Source organism: Neofelis nebulosa, chromosome 1 (genome assembly GCF_028018385.1).
Source record: "Neofelis nebulosa isolate mNeoNeb1 chromosome 1, mNeoNeb1.pri, whole genome shotgun sequence".
In the NCBI taxonomy this organism is placed as follows: domain Eukaryota; kingdom Metazoa; phylum Chordata; class Mammalia; order Carnivora; family Felidae; genus Neofelis; species Neofelis nebulosa.
In genome coordinates, this window is record NC_080782.1 from 26,492,089 (window position 1) to 26,508,846 (window position 16,758).

Here is a 16,758-nt window from a genome sequence, read left to right on the forward strand (position 1 = left end):
ATTTTAAAGTTAAAAAAATATAGTTTGTGGATATGGATGAAAACATTTCTAAATCCTATAGAAAGTCTATTAGTTTCTGTAATAATCATGTTTAGAGCTAACATTGCCTTTCATTTGGGTAATTTTCTTTTATTTTCCAGGACTTCCCTGTAACTTTCTTTTGTTTTCATTCAGCAATTGTAGCCATAATGTACTAAGTGAAAAGGTTAGCAATCTTCCTCCCCCCATATCAGTGTTTTACAGAATTAAAAGGAACAGTATTTAAAAACTGAGTCTGAGGGATGAGTTATTTCTATTTGTTTTCTTTTCCCCTCTCTTCTTGGTTTGATTCACTTTTATGATTATAATCCTGCAAAAAATTCTATTATAATCTATTAATAATTATCTTAGTGTGCTGTATATCCTCAAAACTTAGCCACATATAAAATAAAATTTTTATATAAAGACTGTTATTATTTAATGAAAATTAGCATTGTTTCCAAACCTTTTTTAGATGGTATAATAGGTGGTAATGCTTATTTCTAATTCAATCTCAGGGATGAAGATATATTTAAGTATGTATTTTCTATTCTTTGGCCTTAATGAATGAAAGGTGTCAGGCTGCATGACTTCTAAAATCTTTTCTAGTCCTAAGATTGGAGAACTTCATGATAGTCAAGATATTCACACAGACTTCCAGCTATTTGGAAGAATTTTAATTTGATGGAAAGTAAACTTGTAATATTACAATTCATATACTTAAATTACTTGATGGGGTTTCCTATGATGTGCATATTTTCAGTTAAAGATTTTTCTTCAAAAATCCTAATTTCAAGGGGGTGCCTGGGTGGTTCATTCAGTTGTATCTGACTTTGGCTCAGGTCATGATATCATGGTTCATGGGTTTGAACCCCCCATCAGGCTCTGTGCTGACAGCTTGGAGCCTGGAGCCTGCTTCAGATTCTGTGTCTCCCTCTTTCTCTGTCCCTCCCCCGCTCATGCCATCTCTCTCCATCTTTCAAGAGTAAATAAATATTAAAAAAAATAAAAATCCTAATTTCTATAAAATAAGTCCTAGGGAGGTAATGTATAGCATGTTGACTATAGTTAAGACTGCATTGCATATTTGAAAGATGCAAAGAGATCTTAAAAGTTCTCATTACAAGAAAAACATTTTTGCAACTATGCATGGTGATGAAAGTTAACTAGACTTATTGTGGTGACTATTTTCCATTATATATAAATATGGAATCATGTTGTATATAAATTATACAACATAATACATATTACAAGACTAATATGTTATGTATTAATTACACCTCAATTAAAAATAATCCTAATTTCTGCTCATTGAAAAATTTTAAGGGGTGCTTTGAACACCAGCATGGGCAGTAATGCTGGTTTTTCTGGTTCTGCTGTCTAGTTTGGGGGCTCTTCCTTTCCACAGGTTGGTTTCTCGGTGCCCTTGAGTAACAGGCTGGAAGTTGAGAGCTCTGATCCAAAGGCCACTGGGAGACTATGATACTCACCCAAACGCAAACGTACTGCCCTGGGCGTGACCTTCGGTGCCGCTGGGGCAGAGGCCTTCACGCCTGGTGCCACTGAAACCCCAGACTCTCCTAATAAACCCACACCACATAGTGTGCAGAATCATATCGCCATTGGCTGGTGTTCCCCAGACACAGGGCACAGAAAGCAGTAATAGGAAACCTTGGTTCCTTCATGTCTCCTGGCAACCAGTTTCAAAATCCATTTACGACCCAAGGAATTCGTGATATAGTCGTGTTCTCTTTTTTCTTTCTTCCTTTTCTTTCTTCCTTTTCTTTCTTCCTTTTCTTTCTTCCTTTCTTTCTTTCTTTCTTTCTTTCTTTCTTTCTTTCTTTTTCTTTCTTTTCTTCCTTCCTTCCTTCCTTCCTTCCTTCCTTCCTTCCTTCCTTCCTTCCTTCCTTCCTTCCTTCCTTCCTTCCTTTCTTTCTTTCTTTCTTTCTTTCTTTCTTTCTTTCTTTCTTTCTTTCTTTCTTTCTTTCTTTCTTTCTTTCTCTTTCCTCCCTCCCTCCCTCCCTCTTCCTTCCATCCTCTTTCTTCCCAGGAGTTCAGGGAGGATTTAATTGCTGTGAAGTGCTAAATCTAATTTCCAGTATGTGCGAATTACCTCTTTGTGGAATTAAAATTTTATACAGATGCCTCTTTTGCTGCTGATTAGCAGCTCTGATTAAATAAATGAGAGTTCATGCAGGGGTTGGAAGGTCCTACTTGGAAGTTTTAGGGATCATGGTGCATAATCTGAAATCTAAATGACCCAGAGAGCGAAATGTTATCCATAATCACACTTCCGGTGCCAGAAAGAGCGTTAAGGAGGTGCTTTAAATGGCAACAGGCGCTGTTACTTGAAGTTGCCACGTCTCCTTAAGTCCCAGTTTGCCTTTTCACCGTCACAAATAAGAGCGATTGCTGTTTGGGGCCTCCGTGTTTAAAAGAAAAAAAAAGAAAGAAAGAAAGGACAAAGAAAGAAAAGAAAAGAACAACCAACCAGAAACCAACCAAATGCAGCGCCTGGGACGGTGGCACCGGAGATAGCAGTCAGTCGGCTGCAAGTTTCTGCCGAAAGAGGGCGTTGGTCTAAGACTAATAGAAATTCGTGGACACAGACAGTCTAATGAAAGCCCATTTAAAATCATTTTCACCTTATTTTAATTTGTGGCCTTAAAGTATCAGAATTCCCCAGTCCAATGTAGCACGTTCACACTGCAAATGACCTCGGCGTGTTGTCACTTTCAGCGGGTCAAGTTCCATTTGGACCTGCCCTGTAGCGCAGCGGACTTCCGCGAGGCTCCTCTGGCCGCGGACTTCACGGCCGTTTCCATCCTTGTCCCCACTGCCGTTGTGGCTGTGACCAGTGGCAAGCCTAGGTCTCCGACACAGGACCTCTCTCGGCAGTGCAGAACCCGGAGCACAGTGTGTCGCGCGCTGGCGAGGAGAAGCGGTTAGAGCGGAGGGTGGTGCTGCTGCACCCAGGGGACCCTCGAGTGACGATTTAGGGAGGTCTCTTTAGTTACCTGGTTTGGCAAACAAAACCCTGAGGACGCTTCGGAGATGCTCTTCAAACTATTCGCCACTTCGAGAAGCGGAACTCTTCGCTCGCCTTTGCGAGCAACAAGTTTCGCTTTTCTGCTTGCAGGGCGCCGGCTGAGGGACTTTGCGCGGGGACACTGGAATCCTGGAAACGCTACGACTCCAGCGCGAACCCGCGTGGCCCAGGGGGAGGACGCGGGCGCGTAGCAGGGGAAAGCGGGGTAGGGAGGGCTGTAAGTAACGCCTCGGCTAGCTGGGAGTTCTGGGTCCTCGATCGAGCCGTCTGCCCTGGGACCTTGATCCCTGTTCCCTGACCTTGCGCCAAGGGACCAGGAAGGTCGGTGCCCGCCCCGAGTTGGCGCGTCAGGAAGGAATTTGGCCGGAGTGAGAAAGAGGTGAGAGCGAGCGGGACCTACGGAGTTTTGCAACGAAACTACAAATTTCTAGGACCACCCCCTTCCTCTAATCCAGTTATTTTTTGCATGGTGTGTGTGTGCCTGTGCCTACTTCTTTACTGTCAAACACATTTCCCTGTGTAAACCCTGGAGCTGGGGAAAGCGCTGCCGCGTGCGCGGCCAGGGTCAGGCGGGGGACCCCAGGGGTGGTGCGGTGTGGTGGGGGCTCCCGCCGGTGCGGACGAGGGCGACTGCGGCTTTAAGGCCAAGGCCGAGGGGTAGCTGGGAGTTGTTGGGGTTAGGGACCCGGGAACGGTGGGAAGGTAGGGGTGCGGGGAGGAGCCCTGATGTAAGAATGTTAATGAGAGGCTCCCCCAGCCCAGCCCCCATCACTCCCCACCCCCACCCACCCCACCCGCTGGAAATACAAACCCAGCCTCGGAGCGCCTTGTGTGGTAACACGCTCCGCCGCTGCCACGCTATTTAAACGCGGACTATGGATCCAGGAACCGGCGCTAATCAATGAGATCAAATGCGGGGGAGATGCACCGTCAATTACAAGCACTTGGACAAGTCTAACTTTTTTTTTCTTTTCTTTCCTTTCCTTTTTTTGTTTTGTTTTGTTTTGTTTTTTTACAAATACGCTTTCAAAAGCAATCTTAGCAACGCCCAAATAAGAAGCCACCTCTAAGTAAAATAGTATATATAAAGGGAGGGCAAATATATATATATTTATAAGTATATATATATATATATAAATATATTACAGGCGTACAGGTTTACACGCGGTGAACTTTTTCTTCCTTCTCTCTCTCTTTTTTAAACGAGTGACATTGCAAAGGACTCTTCCTCTCTGTCTTTTGTTAAGTTAGTGAAAGGGATATTCTATTTTCTTAGAGCGCCCAAGGGGGCGCAGGGACCTCGCAGAGAAGAGTGGGGAGGGAAGAGGGAGGGTGGGTGGGGGGCAGAGGGCGAGTCGGCAGCGAGGGCAAGCGCTTTCCTGCGGCACGATGCCGTCCCTGCTGGTGCTCACTTTCTCCGAGTGCGTCTTGCTTGTCTGGGCGTTGCTGGTCGGCAGCACCGGTGGCGGTGGCGGCGAGGGCGCCAGCCCGGGCGGAGGGCGCCAGGAGAGAGAGGCGCTGCCGCCGCAGAAGATCGAGGTGCTGGTATTGTTACCCCAGGACGACTCCTACCTGTTCTCCCTGGCCCGGGTGCGGCCGGCCATCGAATACGCGTTGCGCAGCGTGGAGGGCAACGGGACCGAGAGGCGGCTTCTGCCACCCGGCACTCGCTTCCATGTGGCTTACGAAGACTCGGACTGCGGCAACCGCGCACTTTTCCGCCTGGTGGACCGCGTGGCGGCGGCACGCGGCGCCAAGCCGGATCTCATCTTGGGGCCGGTGTGCGAGTACGCGGCAGCGCCTGTGGCCCGGCTTGCGTCGCACTGGGACCTGCCTATGCTGTCGGCAGGGGCACTAGCCGCCGGCTTCCAGCATAAGGACACGGAATACTCGCACCTCACGCGCGTGGCACCCGCATACGCTAAGATGGGTGAGATGATGCTCGCCCTATTTCGCCACCACCAGTGGAGCCGCGCCGCGCTGGTCTACAGCGATGACAAGCTGGAGCGGAACTGCTACTTCACCCTCGAAGGGGTCCACGAAGTCTTCCAGGAGGAGGGCTTGCATACGTCTGCCTACAATTTCGATGAGACCAAAGACTTGGATCTGGACGACATCGTGCGCTACATCCAGGCCAGTGAGCGAGGTGAGCAGGAGCGCGCCCCGGGCTTCCGGCCCTAACCCTACCGCTCTCGGCGTCTCTCCCTACGTACCCGTCCGCTCCTCTGCGGAGTCCACTACCCACTGCTGCACAGAGGACAGGGGGAGATCGCACACACGGGGATTCGCCGGGGCGTGCGCTGTTTGGCTGCGACAACCTTTGACTATCGCCCTTCCAGGTCTCGGGGTGAATGTAGAGGGCCTGGGGGAGGGGCGTCTGAGCCTGCAGCTCCCGCTTGACCAGGTCCGACAGGTGCTGTCGAACCGCTTGGGCTTTTCTTCCTCCCTCCCCCTTCACCAGCGCCAGTCTAGTGATTGGGGGCGCACTCCGATGCCCTGCTCCAAACATGGTCTGAAAACGTCTCAAGGCCGAAAGAACTTGTTGCCCAGTCGTTTACCGACGTGTCGCCCCCCACTAGTGCGGAAGCGTATGCGGACTCACTGCTGGCTCGCTGCTATTTGGCTAGCTTGGTTGTCCGTTTTTCCTGGCTGCTCCTTCCACAAATCCCAGCTTTCTTTTAAAGGGTCATTGTTTCGCCCTTCTCGTTTCTTCTGTGGCCCTTATAAACGAGCTCCTGCGGTTTCCACCAAGAATGCCTCGTTGTGTCTGGACTCAGGTTCACTTAACACCCCCACCCCCGGTGCGTTCGAAACCGTTGTCTCTAAAGCGTCCTGACAGAGGCTTTGCGCGAGAGCGCTGGAGAAGCGGGCGCTGTGCTGCTTTTCCAAGTGTACCCCCCCCCCCCCAAGTTTTCTCCCCGGGTCTGTGGAGGTTTGAACAGCCACCTAACTGAACAAAGCTCAAGGTTGAGGATGGCGGCTATGGCTACAGCGAGCGGGTGGAGAAGCGGGTGGTCGCGGATACCTAATTGCAGATGCCCCCAATAAGGCCCCTTTTACAGCAGCGTAGGCTGCGTGAAGGTGGGCTGAGGTCCCAGTAAAGTGCGGTTCACTCCTTCCGGGTGTCAGGTTTGGGGTGCACGGTGCTCGGGGAATCCCACCTCTGCTCCCCCTCGGCGCGCACGCGCCTGGATTGTCAGTGGTGCAGTCCGGGCAAAGCTGCCCACGACCCCACAACCCCACGACCCCACGCGGGGAAGCTAAAGGGGAGAAGGGCTGAGCCAAACACAGGGCTAGCCCACGACTTGGCAAGGCCAGGCGCCTGGACGCTGGCCGTGGGACAAAGCGCAACCGGAAGCTGGGGGCTCAGGAACAGGTGAGAGCGGGCAGAGGCTCCACGGAGGATGGCGCTGTGGCAATCCCTTTTTCCCAGGTTGGCCACTAGGACTCGACTCGGGAGTGAACGCACTCTTTAGAGGGAAGAGACGGGAGGTGTTGACAGTGGGGATGCACCGCCAAGTTTTGAGCGTTGAACTCCAGTCTGTCTGCGCCGAATCCCTGCCAGACAAGCAGGCGGGGCGCCGGTTTCGCTGATTATGAAAAAGGGCACTTGTGTCCAACCGCTGCGGACTCGCCACGCCCGGCGGAGAAACCCACGTTTACTTCTTTCCCCTCTCCCTGTCCGCAGGTTACCGCAGACCCCTGCAGACCTCGGGTTTCTCTGTTCTTCGGAACCTGGTTTTTCAGCTCTTGACTTTCGAGGGCCAGGCGTTTCCAGGGCCTGGCTTTCGAGGCCAGGAAAGGCTGGGAATCGGGGGCGTGTTACCTTGCGGGCGCGGGCCGCGATCCGCCTAGGCGTCTATGCTGCCAAAGCCCTGAAGGTCTAAATGCTGGTGGTGGTGAGCCATGTATACATGGCCTGCGATTCCTGGCCTAGCGGAGCGGTCAGCCCGGAGGAGGACAGGCCCCTCAGCCTCACAATGGTGTGGCTGAGGCGAGGGGTAGAGAGGAACCAGTGCCCTGGTAGGCCTGGGGGCTCAGAGGCCTTGGGCTATAGTCTGGTGCTGCCGATTATTTTAAACCCCGGAGCCTCAGAGCTGTTCCCAGGTCTTTTTGCTGCTGCTTCTATGTTTTTCTTCCACGTTTGAATTTAGTAGTGGAAGTTTGCTGGGCTGAACTGTATGCTTTACAGGTGATAAGGCCACCATGCTTACTCTGAAATACATTTCCAGCAGTGACCTGGTGGAAATACAAATATTCAGAAATATACAACAAAAGTTTCTCTCCTAAGCCTTCACCCCACCCCCCCATTTCTGTACCCTCAGGAGAGAAAGTTGCTTGATAACAAAGCTCTCTTTGGGCACCTTTTTAAAAAATTAAAAAAAATTTTGTTTATCTAATTAAAAAAATGTTTATTTTTGAGAGAGAGAGACAGAGTGTGAGCAGGGCAGGGGCAGAGAGAGGGGGAGACACAGAACCTGAAGCAGGCTCCAGGCTCTGAGCTGTCAGCACAGAGCATGGTGGGGGGCTTGAACTCACAAACCCTGAGGTCATGACCTGAGCAGAAGTCGGAAGCTTAACTGACTGAGCTACCCAGGCACCCCCAGAATGGTTATTTATTTATTTTGAGACAGAGAGAGAGCAAGTGGGGGAGGGGCAGAGAGGTGAGGGGGAGAATCCCAAGCAGGCTCTGAGCCATCAGTACAGAGCCCAACTCAGGGCTTGACCCACAGACTGAGAGTTCATGGCTTGAGCCAAAATCATGGCCTGGGCTGCTCAACTGACTGAGCTACCTGGGCGCCCCTTTCTGGGGACATTTTACTAATCACTCTTACTTCTCCATAAGTGGTTAAAGTACTAATCACTGTTACTTCTCCCAGAGCACCTGCCCTGGCTCAGGCATTCACTGGCAAAACAGGTGGGCTGCTGCTAAACCTCGGTACCTCGGGCTCCTCAGGTCAAGTAGGGGTGGTTGGGGCACCCCATCTTGGGGATGCTGGGAGGGCTAAATGAGCTAACACACGGGATGTGCTGAAGCAGTGCCAGACACACACGGAATGCTCAGCAAATGCGAGGTTTTATTATAGTTATTACTATTTTATGTATGTGATGATAATTGCCCTTGCAGGGGTGAGGCCCTGCTGTGGGGAAAGAACCCTGGGAGGAGAAGCAGGTGCTCTGGCTTTGGCATCTCCACTCAGCTGCTGTGTGGCCGGGCATGGCACTGACTTTCTTTGAGGTGGAATTTCCTCCCCAAAACGGTGAGGTTGGATGAGAATCAGGCCTCTTCACACTGATCCTGGGTTTGGATTTGTGCTCATTCAGGTATGAAACATATGACGGACCACATTTGTGTCCTTGAAAACTCCATGTTAAGCCTCAGAGAACTAGAGAGTCTCCCATTTCCCCCCTCTTTTGGAGGTAACATTTTTGGCAGTTTTTTTGATCTTAAATTAATCTTTATTATTTTTTTTTAACGCTTATTTATTTTCGAGAGAGAACATGAGCGGGAGAGGGGCAGAGAGAGACAGAGACACAGAATCCAAAGCAGGCTCCAGGCTCTGAGCTGTCAGTACAAAGCCAGATGCAGGGCTTGAACTCATGGACCATGAGGTCATGACCTGAGCTGAAGTCAGGTGCTTAACCGACTGAGCCACCCAGGCGCCCCTGATCTTAAGTCATCTTTAAGATCATATTACAGATGTCTGAATTTCTTAATGGGTAAAAACTGATAATGCCGCCATCTCAAATAATAATATGACTAAAATTTCATTTGGTCATGTGCTGTACTGTAAAATGAAGAGACATTAATCATTCCTTTTAGGGACTTAGCATTGAAATCAATAGTTAAAAATTTCCCCCCTCTTTTATCTTTAACCAACATATATCATCAGCAAAATACACACACCTGAGTATATATTCATAAAAAATAATGATCTTTATTTAAAACTGATTCAATTCTAACGCCTACTGCTGCCCTCAGTATTCTATACTCAGCAATAAATTTAGTTTCAAAAAGGCTAGTTTAAAAATAAAGATTTTTTCAAGCAATAGAGGCTAGCAGTTGTTTTGTCTATACATGTTATGAGATGCAGAACGAGAAGTATTCCACACACACATTGTTGTGTGAAGAACTATAGTTTTATCCTTTTAGTTATTAATATGTCATTACTCTGGGCCTGCATAACAACTGTAGAGATAACAGTACTTAATCAGTACAAGAGCCATTTATTTTTAGAATTAGCCTGGGGTAAATGACCAAGTGGTGGGTCAGCAGAATTTTTGAGCAAAGAATGCATGTTAAGTGTAAAATAACTAACACACAGCAGGGGAAGAAAGAAGCATTGTAAGTTGTAGTGTAGAAATTCTGAAAGCCTTTGGAGTAGATGGAACTTTGTGAACAACAAAAATAAAAGTGCAATCTCTGTTTTGCAAATGAAACCCATTGTTGTATAGTGTAGGAACAGCCAGAAAGAAGTATTTTTTAAAAATATTAATCTTATGGGAGTTAGTTACACAGTTACATAGTTTAAAAAGTCAGAAGATTGGACGTTTGGGTGGCTCAGTGGGTTAAGCGTCTGACTTTGGCTCAGGTCGTGATCTCACAGTTTGTGAGCTTGAGCCTTGCATCCGGCTCCAGGCTGACAGTGCAGAGCCTGCTTGGGATTCTCTCTCCTTCCTTCCCTCTCTCTGCACTTCTCTCTCTCTCTCTCTCTCAAAATAAATAAATAAATAAACTTAAAAAAAAATGTAAGATTACACAAGCCTTATTAGGAACAAGGATTTCCTATCTTGTATTTCCCATTTCTCACTTCCCAGAGGAAAGCTTTTTTTCTTTTCTTTTCCTTTTTTTTGTTGCTGGCAAGTATATTGGTTGAAGCAAAAACAGTATTTGATCAAATCAGCAGCTTTTTCTATCCCCAAATTCTTTCCCTGAGAAAAGAAACAAGTGGTTGCCTTCCATGATGCTAATTTCAAAAGAAATATTAGCCATAACTTCCCATACTAGTGAATTTTTAATTTCATATTTTTTACAGATGTTACCTGTGAATTTATTTATGTAACCTTCCTCAATCTACACACACACACACACACACACACACAATTTATTTATTTATTTTTAATTTAATTTATTTTTTAAAATTTATATCCAAGTTAGTTAGCATATAGTGCAACAATGATTTCAGGAGTAGATTCCTTAATGCCCCTTACTCATTTAGCCCATCCCCTCCCACAACCCCTCCAGTAACCCTTTGTTCTTCATATTTAAGTCTCTTATGTTTTGTCCCCCTCCCTGTTTTTATATTATTTTTGCTTCCCTTCCCTTATGTTCATCTGTTTTGCATCTTAAAGTTCTCATATGAAGAAGTCCTATGTCTTTGTCTTTGTCTGACTAATTTCTCTTAGATAATACCCTCTAGTTCCATCCATGTAGTTGCAAATGGCAAGATTTCATTCTTTTTGATTGCCGAGTAATACTCCATTGTATATATGTACCACATCTTCTTTATCCATTCATCCATTGATGGACATTTGGGCTCTTTCCATACTTTGGATATTGTAGATAGTGCTACAATAAACATTGGGGTGCATGTGTCCCTTTGAAACAGCACACCTGTATCCCGTGGATAAATACCTAGTGCAATTGCTGGGTCGTGGGGTTGTTCTATTTTTAATTTTTTGAGGAACCTCCCTACTGTTTTCCAGAGTGGCTGCACCAGCCAGTGCAAAAGAGATCCTCTTTCTCTGCATCCTCGCCAACATCCGTTGTTGCCCGAGTTGTTAATGTTAGCCATTCTGACAGGTGTGAGGTGGTATCTCATTGTGGTTTTGATTTGTATTTCCCTGATGCTGAGTGATGTTGAGCATTTTTTCATGTGTCTGTTGGCCATCTGGATGTCCCCTTTGGAGGAGTATCCATGTCTTTGGCCCATTTCTTCACTGGATTACTTGGTTTTTGGGTGTTGAGTTTGATAAGTGCTTTATAGGTTTTGGATACTAACCCTTTATCTATTATGTCATTTGCAAATATCTTCTCCCGTTCTGTTGGTTGCCTTTTAGTTTTGCTGATTGTTTCCTTCGTTGTGCAGAAGCTTTTCATTTTGGTTCATTTTTGCTTTTGTTTCCCTTGCTTCTGGAGACGTGTTGAGTAAGAAGTTGCTGCGGCCGAGATCAAAGAGGTTTTTGCCTGCTTTCTCCTCGAGGATTTTGATGGCTTCTTGTCTTATATTTAGGTCTTTCATCCATTTTGAGTTTGTTTTTGTGTATGGTGTAAGAAAGTGGTCCAGGTTCATTCTTCTGCATGTCTCTGTCCAGTTTTCCTAGCACCACTTGCTGAAGAGACTGTCTTTATTCCATTGCATATTCTTTCCTGCTTTGGTCAGAGATTAGTTGGCCATACATTTGTGGGTCCATTTCTGGGTTCTCTATTCTGTTCCATTGATCTGAGTGTCTGTTTTTGTGCCAGTACCATACTGTTTTGATGATTATAGCTTTGTAATACAGCTTGAAGTCTGGGATTGTGATGCCTCCTGCTTTGGTTTTCTTTTGCAAGATCGCTTTGGCTATTCGGGGTCTTTTCTGGTTCCATACACATTTTAGGATTGTTTGTTCTAGCTCTGTGAACATGCTGGTGTTATTTTGATAGGGATTGCATTGATGTAGATTGCTTTGGTTAGTATTGACATTTTAACAACATTTATTCTTCTTATCCAGGAGCATGGGATATTTTATCATTTTGCTGTGTCTTCTTCAACTTCTTTCATAAGCTTTCTATAGTTTTCAGTGTATAGATTTTTCACCTCTTTGGTTAGATTCGTTCCGAGGTGTTTTATCCAGAGGAAAGTATTTTCAACCCTTGCAGCTATTTCTGTAGGTATTTGGTTTCAGACCTCCAGAAAACAGGTTACTTTGATTATTTCAGTTTTTGTTTTTCTCTCTTGCCATCCCAGTGGAAGATGTTAGTTTGGTTCTCTTCTACTGCGTGTTCACCACACACTCAAGGTTTTCCCTGCAGCCATCCTTTCAAGTGGCTGTGTGAAAATTTTTGGTTAGCTCCGCATTCAGTGTCTATATCATTATTGCCTTCTAAATGCTATTTGTAGTTGGCCCATATAGGCTATTACAATGATATTTCCTTTATTGCTCTAGTTTTCCTTGGGCTAAAAAAAAGTCTGTTTTTGATTGTTTGCTTAGTGTCCTACGAGCTTATAACTAAATCATCTATCAACTCTATTTTAAGCCCCTGAAATGTTCCGGTTTGGTTATTATCTAAACAGTTTGCGCAGCTGTCAGTCGGGATTCTCTCCCCAACACCCCCCTGTATCTCCCATTGCCTCCCTATCTCTCTCTGTCTAGATCTCTGTGTGTTCGTCTTTCTTGGCTTATGCTCTTGTTTTGGTGAGCACATCCTCTAGGAGTTTCTCAGAAAGGGTGGATGAGAGCTAAAGCTTGATACCTTTCATGACTGAAAATGTCTTCATTCTTCCCTTATACATTATTATGGAATTCTAGGTTGGAAATCGTTTTCCCTCAAGATTTGAAGGATTGTCTTCTAAATTCCACTGCTGCTACTAGGAAGCTGAATTGATTTGGATTCTTGACCTGTTGTTTGTTATCTGTTATTTTTTTTCCTGAAAAATTTTAGAATTTTCCTTTTGCTCCCAATATTTTAACATTTTTAAAAATTATTTTATTTAAAAAAACTGTTAATGTTTATTTATTTTTGAGAGAGTGAGAGAGAGAGAGAGAGACAGAGCACAAGCAGGGGAGGGGCAGAGAGAGAGGGAGGCACAGAATCCAAAGCAGGCTCCAGGCTCCGAGCTGTCAGCACAGAGCCTGATACGGGGCTCCATCTCATGAACCATGAGATCATGACCTGAGCCGAAGTTGGATGCTTAACTGACTGAGCCACCCAGGCGCCCCTAGAATTGTATTATTTTGATGTTCAATCTAGGCTTCCTGGATCAAAACGTTACTTTTCTTACTCTTTTTCTCCTATTTGCTACCCGTCATTTATTTATTTATTTATTTATTTATTTATTTATTTATTTATTTATTAAATTGAAGTTAGTTAACATAAAGTGTAGTCTTGGCTTCAGGGGTAGAACCCAGGGATTCATTTCTTACATATGACACCCAGTGCTCATCCCAAAGAGTGCCCTCTAACGTCCATCACCCATTGCCCATTTAATCCATCCCCCCACCCACCTCCCCTCCAGCAGTCCTCAGTTTGTTCTCTGTATTTAAGGGTCTTTTATGGTTTGCCTCCCTCTCTGTTTTTATCATATTTTTCCTTCCCTTCCCCTGTGTTCATCCGTTGAGTTTCTCGAATTCCACATATAAGTGAAATCATATGATATCTGTCTTTCTCTGACTAATTTCACTTAGCATAATACACTCTAGTTCCATCCACGTTGTTGCAAATGGCAAGATTTCATTCTTTTTCATCACTGAGTAGTATTCCACATATTCTTAATCCATTCATTAGTCTTTGACATTTGGGCTCTTTCCATAATTTGGCTATTGTTGATAGTGCTGCTGTAAACATTGGGGTGTATGTGCCTCTTGGAATCAGCATTAAAAATTTTTTTTAATGTTCATTTTTGGGGGGGAACAGTGTGCGAGTGGGGGAGGGGCAGAGGGAGATGGAGGCTCAGAATCTGAAGCAGGCTCCAACCTGTGGAGCTTGAACCCACAAGCTGTGAGATCATGACCTGAGCCAAAGTCGGACACTTAACTGACTGAGCCACCCAGGTGTCTCTTGAATTAGCATTTTTGTATCCTTTGAATAAATTCCTAGTAGTGCAGTTGCTGGGTCGTAGGGTAGTTCTGTTTTTAATTTTTTGAGGAACTTCCAGAGTGACTGCACAAGTTCGCATTCCCACCAGCAGTGCAAAAGCGTTCCCCTTTCTCCACACTTTGCCAGTCTCTGTTGTTTCCTGGTTTAATTTTAGCCATTCTGACAGTACCACCTGTCTTTTAAAAAGAAATTCCTCTTCTTTAGATATTCCTTTGACTATGCCCCAGATTTCTATTAAGTTTTGGTTTCTAATTTCTGCTATCATAGTTTTGATTTTCAGCACATGGCATATCTTGCTTCACTTTCATGACATAACATCTCTTTTCCTTTTTTTTTTTTTTTAAAGTTTATTAATTTTGAGAGCGAGTGAGCAGGGGAAGAGCATAGAGAGAGAGAGGGAGAAAGATAGAGTCCCAAGCAGGCTCTGCGCTGGCAGCACAGAGCCCGATGCGGGGCTCAAACTCGTGATCCATGAGATCATGACCTGAGCCGAAACCAAGATTCAGATGCTTAACCGAATGAGCCACCCAGGTGCTCTGAAAATATGTTTTTACTGCTGGTAAAACGTATTAGAAAATATGGATTTAGCTTTGTTGCCAAGAGGGCCTATTTGCTATTATTTCTCCCCTAATATGTGCCCTCCACAAGCAGACGTGTCCCAAAAAAGGAAGGAAGAAAAGGCTGGGTCCAGCATGCCATTTTTGGTTTTAGACTCACCAATCCAACAATTTAGTCCTTTTCCTCTGGGGTGGGTGGGGGGAGAGGGATAAATGGAGGTCCATTGAGAGATGAGGAGTGTCGCTCTCTCAGAGGTTGCTCCAGATGGAAACTTGAGCCGGGGGAAAAGATAGCCTCCTAACTCAGTTATGCTACCTGCTCTGTTTCTGGTTCTCTGAATTGACCTTTGTAGTCACCCCTCTGCACTTCTCTCTCTGCCCTTCTTAGAGTGATTGCAAGAACATATTGTGATCGTGAGAAGTCACTTAAAGAAGACACTGGGAATCAGATGGTGGAGGATGCCATGGAACATCACAAGTTCTTTGGCAAAGAGAAAAATAGAGCAGAATGAGAACACCCAGAAACTTAGGATCACACTATCATCCCCTCTTTCAGAAATTTAACAATTTGACCAAAAAACTTAGTATTTATATATTTAACTATACTTAAATACAACACAAATTGTCTTAATTGACCTTCATTTAAGCAGCCTGTAGGATTAGCTGAAGGTCTCTTTTTCTCTGTACACTTTATTGACTGTTGGTGAGTGCTGGTAGTTGTATATTTCTCCTGAGTATGCCCACACTCTTCTCACACTTGTCCGTGTCCTTTCCAAGAGTTGTTGCCAAATGTGTTTATACCACTTGTACTTATTATCATAAGTATGTAATTTAATTAGTTATTATATAAGCTGATGAAACATGAGTAGGAAGAGAAAGCTATTTTAGTGAAAACTATTTTAAACCTTCCGACAGATTGTATAAAGGCAAGTTGTTAAAAATAGTTGCTGTGGAGTTAGGCATGAATGAAATAGCCGTAAGAGATTAGGGAACAGCCTACAGATCGAGAAGGATTCTTCATTCTCTCTGCTCTGCTGGTGTCTGTGAGTACTTGTTCCAACTTAAACTGGATGATAATGTACATTATGGGTTTGTTTTATGCAAGAAAAAAACAATATCCTGTCCATGGACTTGGAAATTAAGATTTCCTTTTTGAGAGTTTAACTACATGGTCAACACAAAGTGGATGAGGTATAAAATAATCAAAATCAGGGCACTTAGGTGGCTCAGTCGGTTGAGCATCTGACTTTGGCTCAGGTCACGATCTCACTGTCCGTGGGTTCAAGCCCCACATTGGGCTCATTGCTGTCAGTGCAGAGCCTTCTTGGGATCCTCTGTCTCCGTCTCTTTCTGCCCCTCCCCCGCTTGTGCTCTCTCTCTCTCTCTCTCTCTCTCTCTCTCTCTCTCTCAAAAATAAATAAACCTTAAAAAAAATAATCAAAGTCTGCTTACATAGACACGCTGCTGCTGTGGGTCACTCTTGCCCAGCCCAAGCAGGTACTGACATTTTAAAGAAAGAATATGTCTGTCAGAAGGTTTGGTCTTGGTGGTGATAGGAATAGGGAGGAGATGGGCCAGGACTGTAAAAATAGACAAAGAAGTGATAGAGGGGCAGGTGTCGGGCATAGCCTGTCCAGGACTTGGGGAAGCTTGTGCTCTGGCCTAAGGACACAGCCTGCTCGGTCCTGGGCCAGGTATAGCACTTGTATGGCCTGGTGCCTTTGGGTGCCTGAATCCTCCAACTGACGTCCCTGAGTCTGATTTCATCCTCACCAGCATTCTACTACCTTACAATTTGGCTTATCAGTTGGCATGCCCAGGTATATGCTGACACAAATGTGTTCGTGACCACTCTGGTTATCATTGAAATCGAGCAATCTGCATCTCAGGGTACCTAAACACATCTGAGGTAGGGGGTGCCTGGGTGGCTCAGTCAGTTAAGCGTCTGACTTCGGCTCAGGTCATGATCTCATGGTTCATGGGTTCAAGCCCTGCATCGGGCTCTGTGCTGACAGCCCGGAGCCTGAAGCCTGCTTCAGATTCTGTGTCCCCCTCTCTCCCTACTCCTGCCCCTGCTCACGCTCTGTCTCTCTGTCTCTCTCTCTCTCTCTCAAAAATGAATAACAATTAAAAAACCCCCCAAAACATCTGAGTTAGGTTATTGGGACTCTGCCTCCAAGCAATGACTCTATTTTTTATGTGCTGACAGAATCAGGTTCTATATCCAGGGGTTTAGAGCCAAGCTCCAGACTATGATCAGTTGATCAAAAGCTGATAAGGGCTGCTGGACAGTCAGCCAGAGCCTCCCAGGGCCTTCTGCAGATGCCCACTCT

At 45.6% G+C, this 16,758-nt stretch overlaps 1 protein-coding gene across 4 annotated transcripts in view; it reads left to right on the plus strand.

Moving 5' to 3' along the window:
• The first annotated feature begins 4,422 nt into the window (after positions 1–4,422).
• NPR3 (natriuretic peptide receptor 3) overlaps positions 4,423–16,758 on the plus strand; it is a 95,681-nt gene continuing 83,345 nt past the window's right edge. For all 4 annotated transcript variants that reach the window (XM_058716799.1, XM_058716807.1, XM_058716783.1 and 1 more), the window contains exon 1: positions 4,423–5,213. In XM_058716799.1, the coding sequence (XP_058572782.1) occupies positions 4,457–5,213 (757 nt within the window). In that variant the 5' untranslated portion in view covers positions 4,423–4,456. The remainder of the gene's footprint in view (positions 5,214–16,758) is intronic.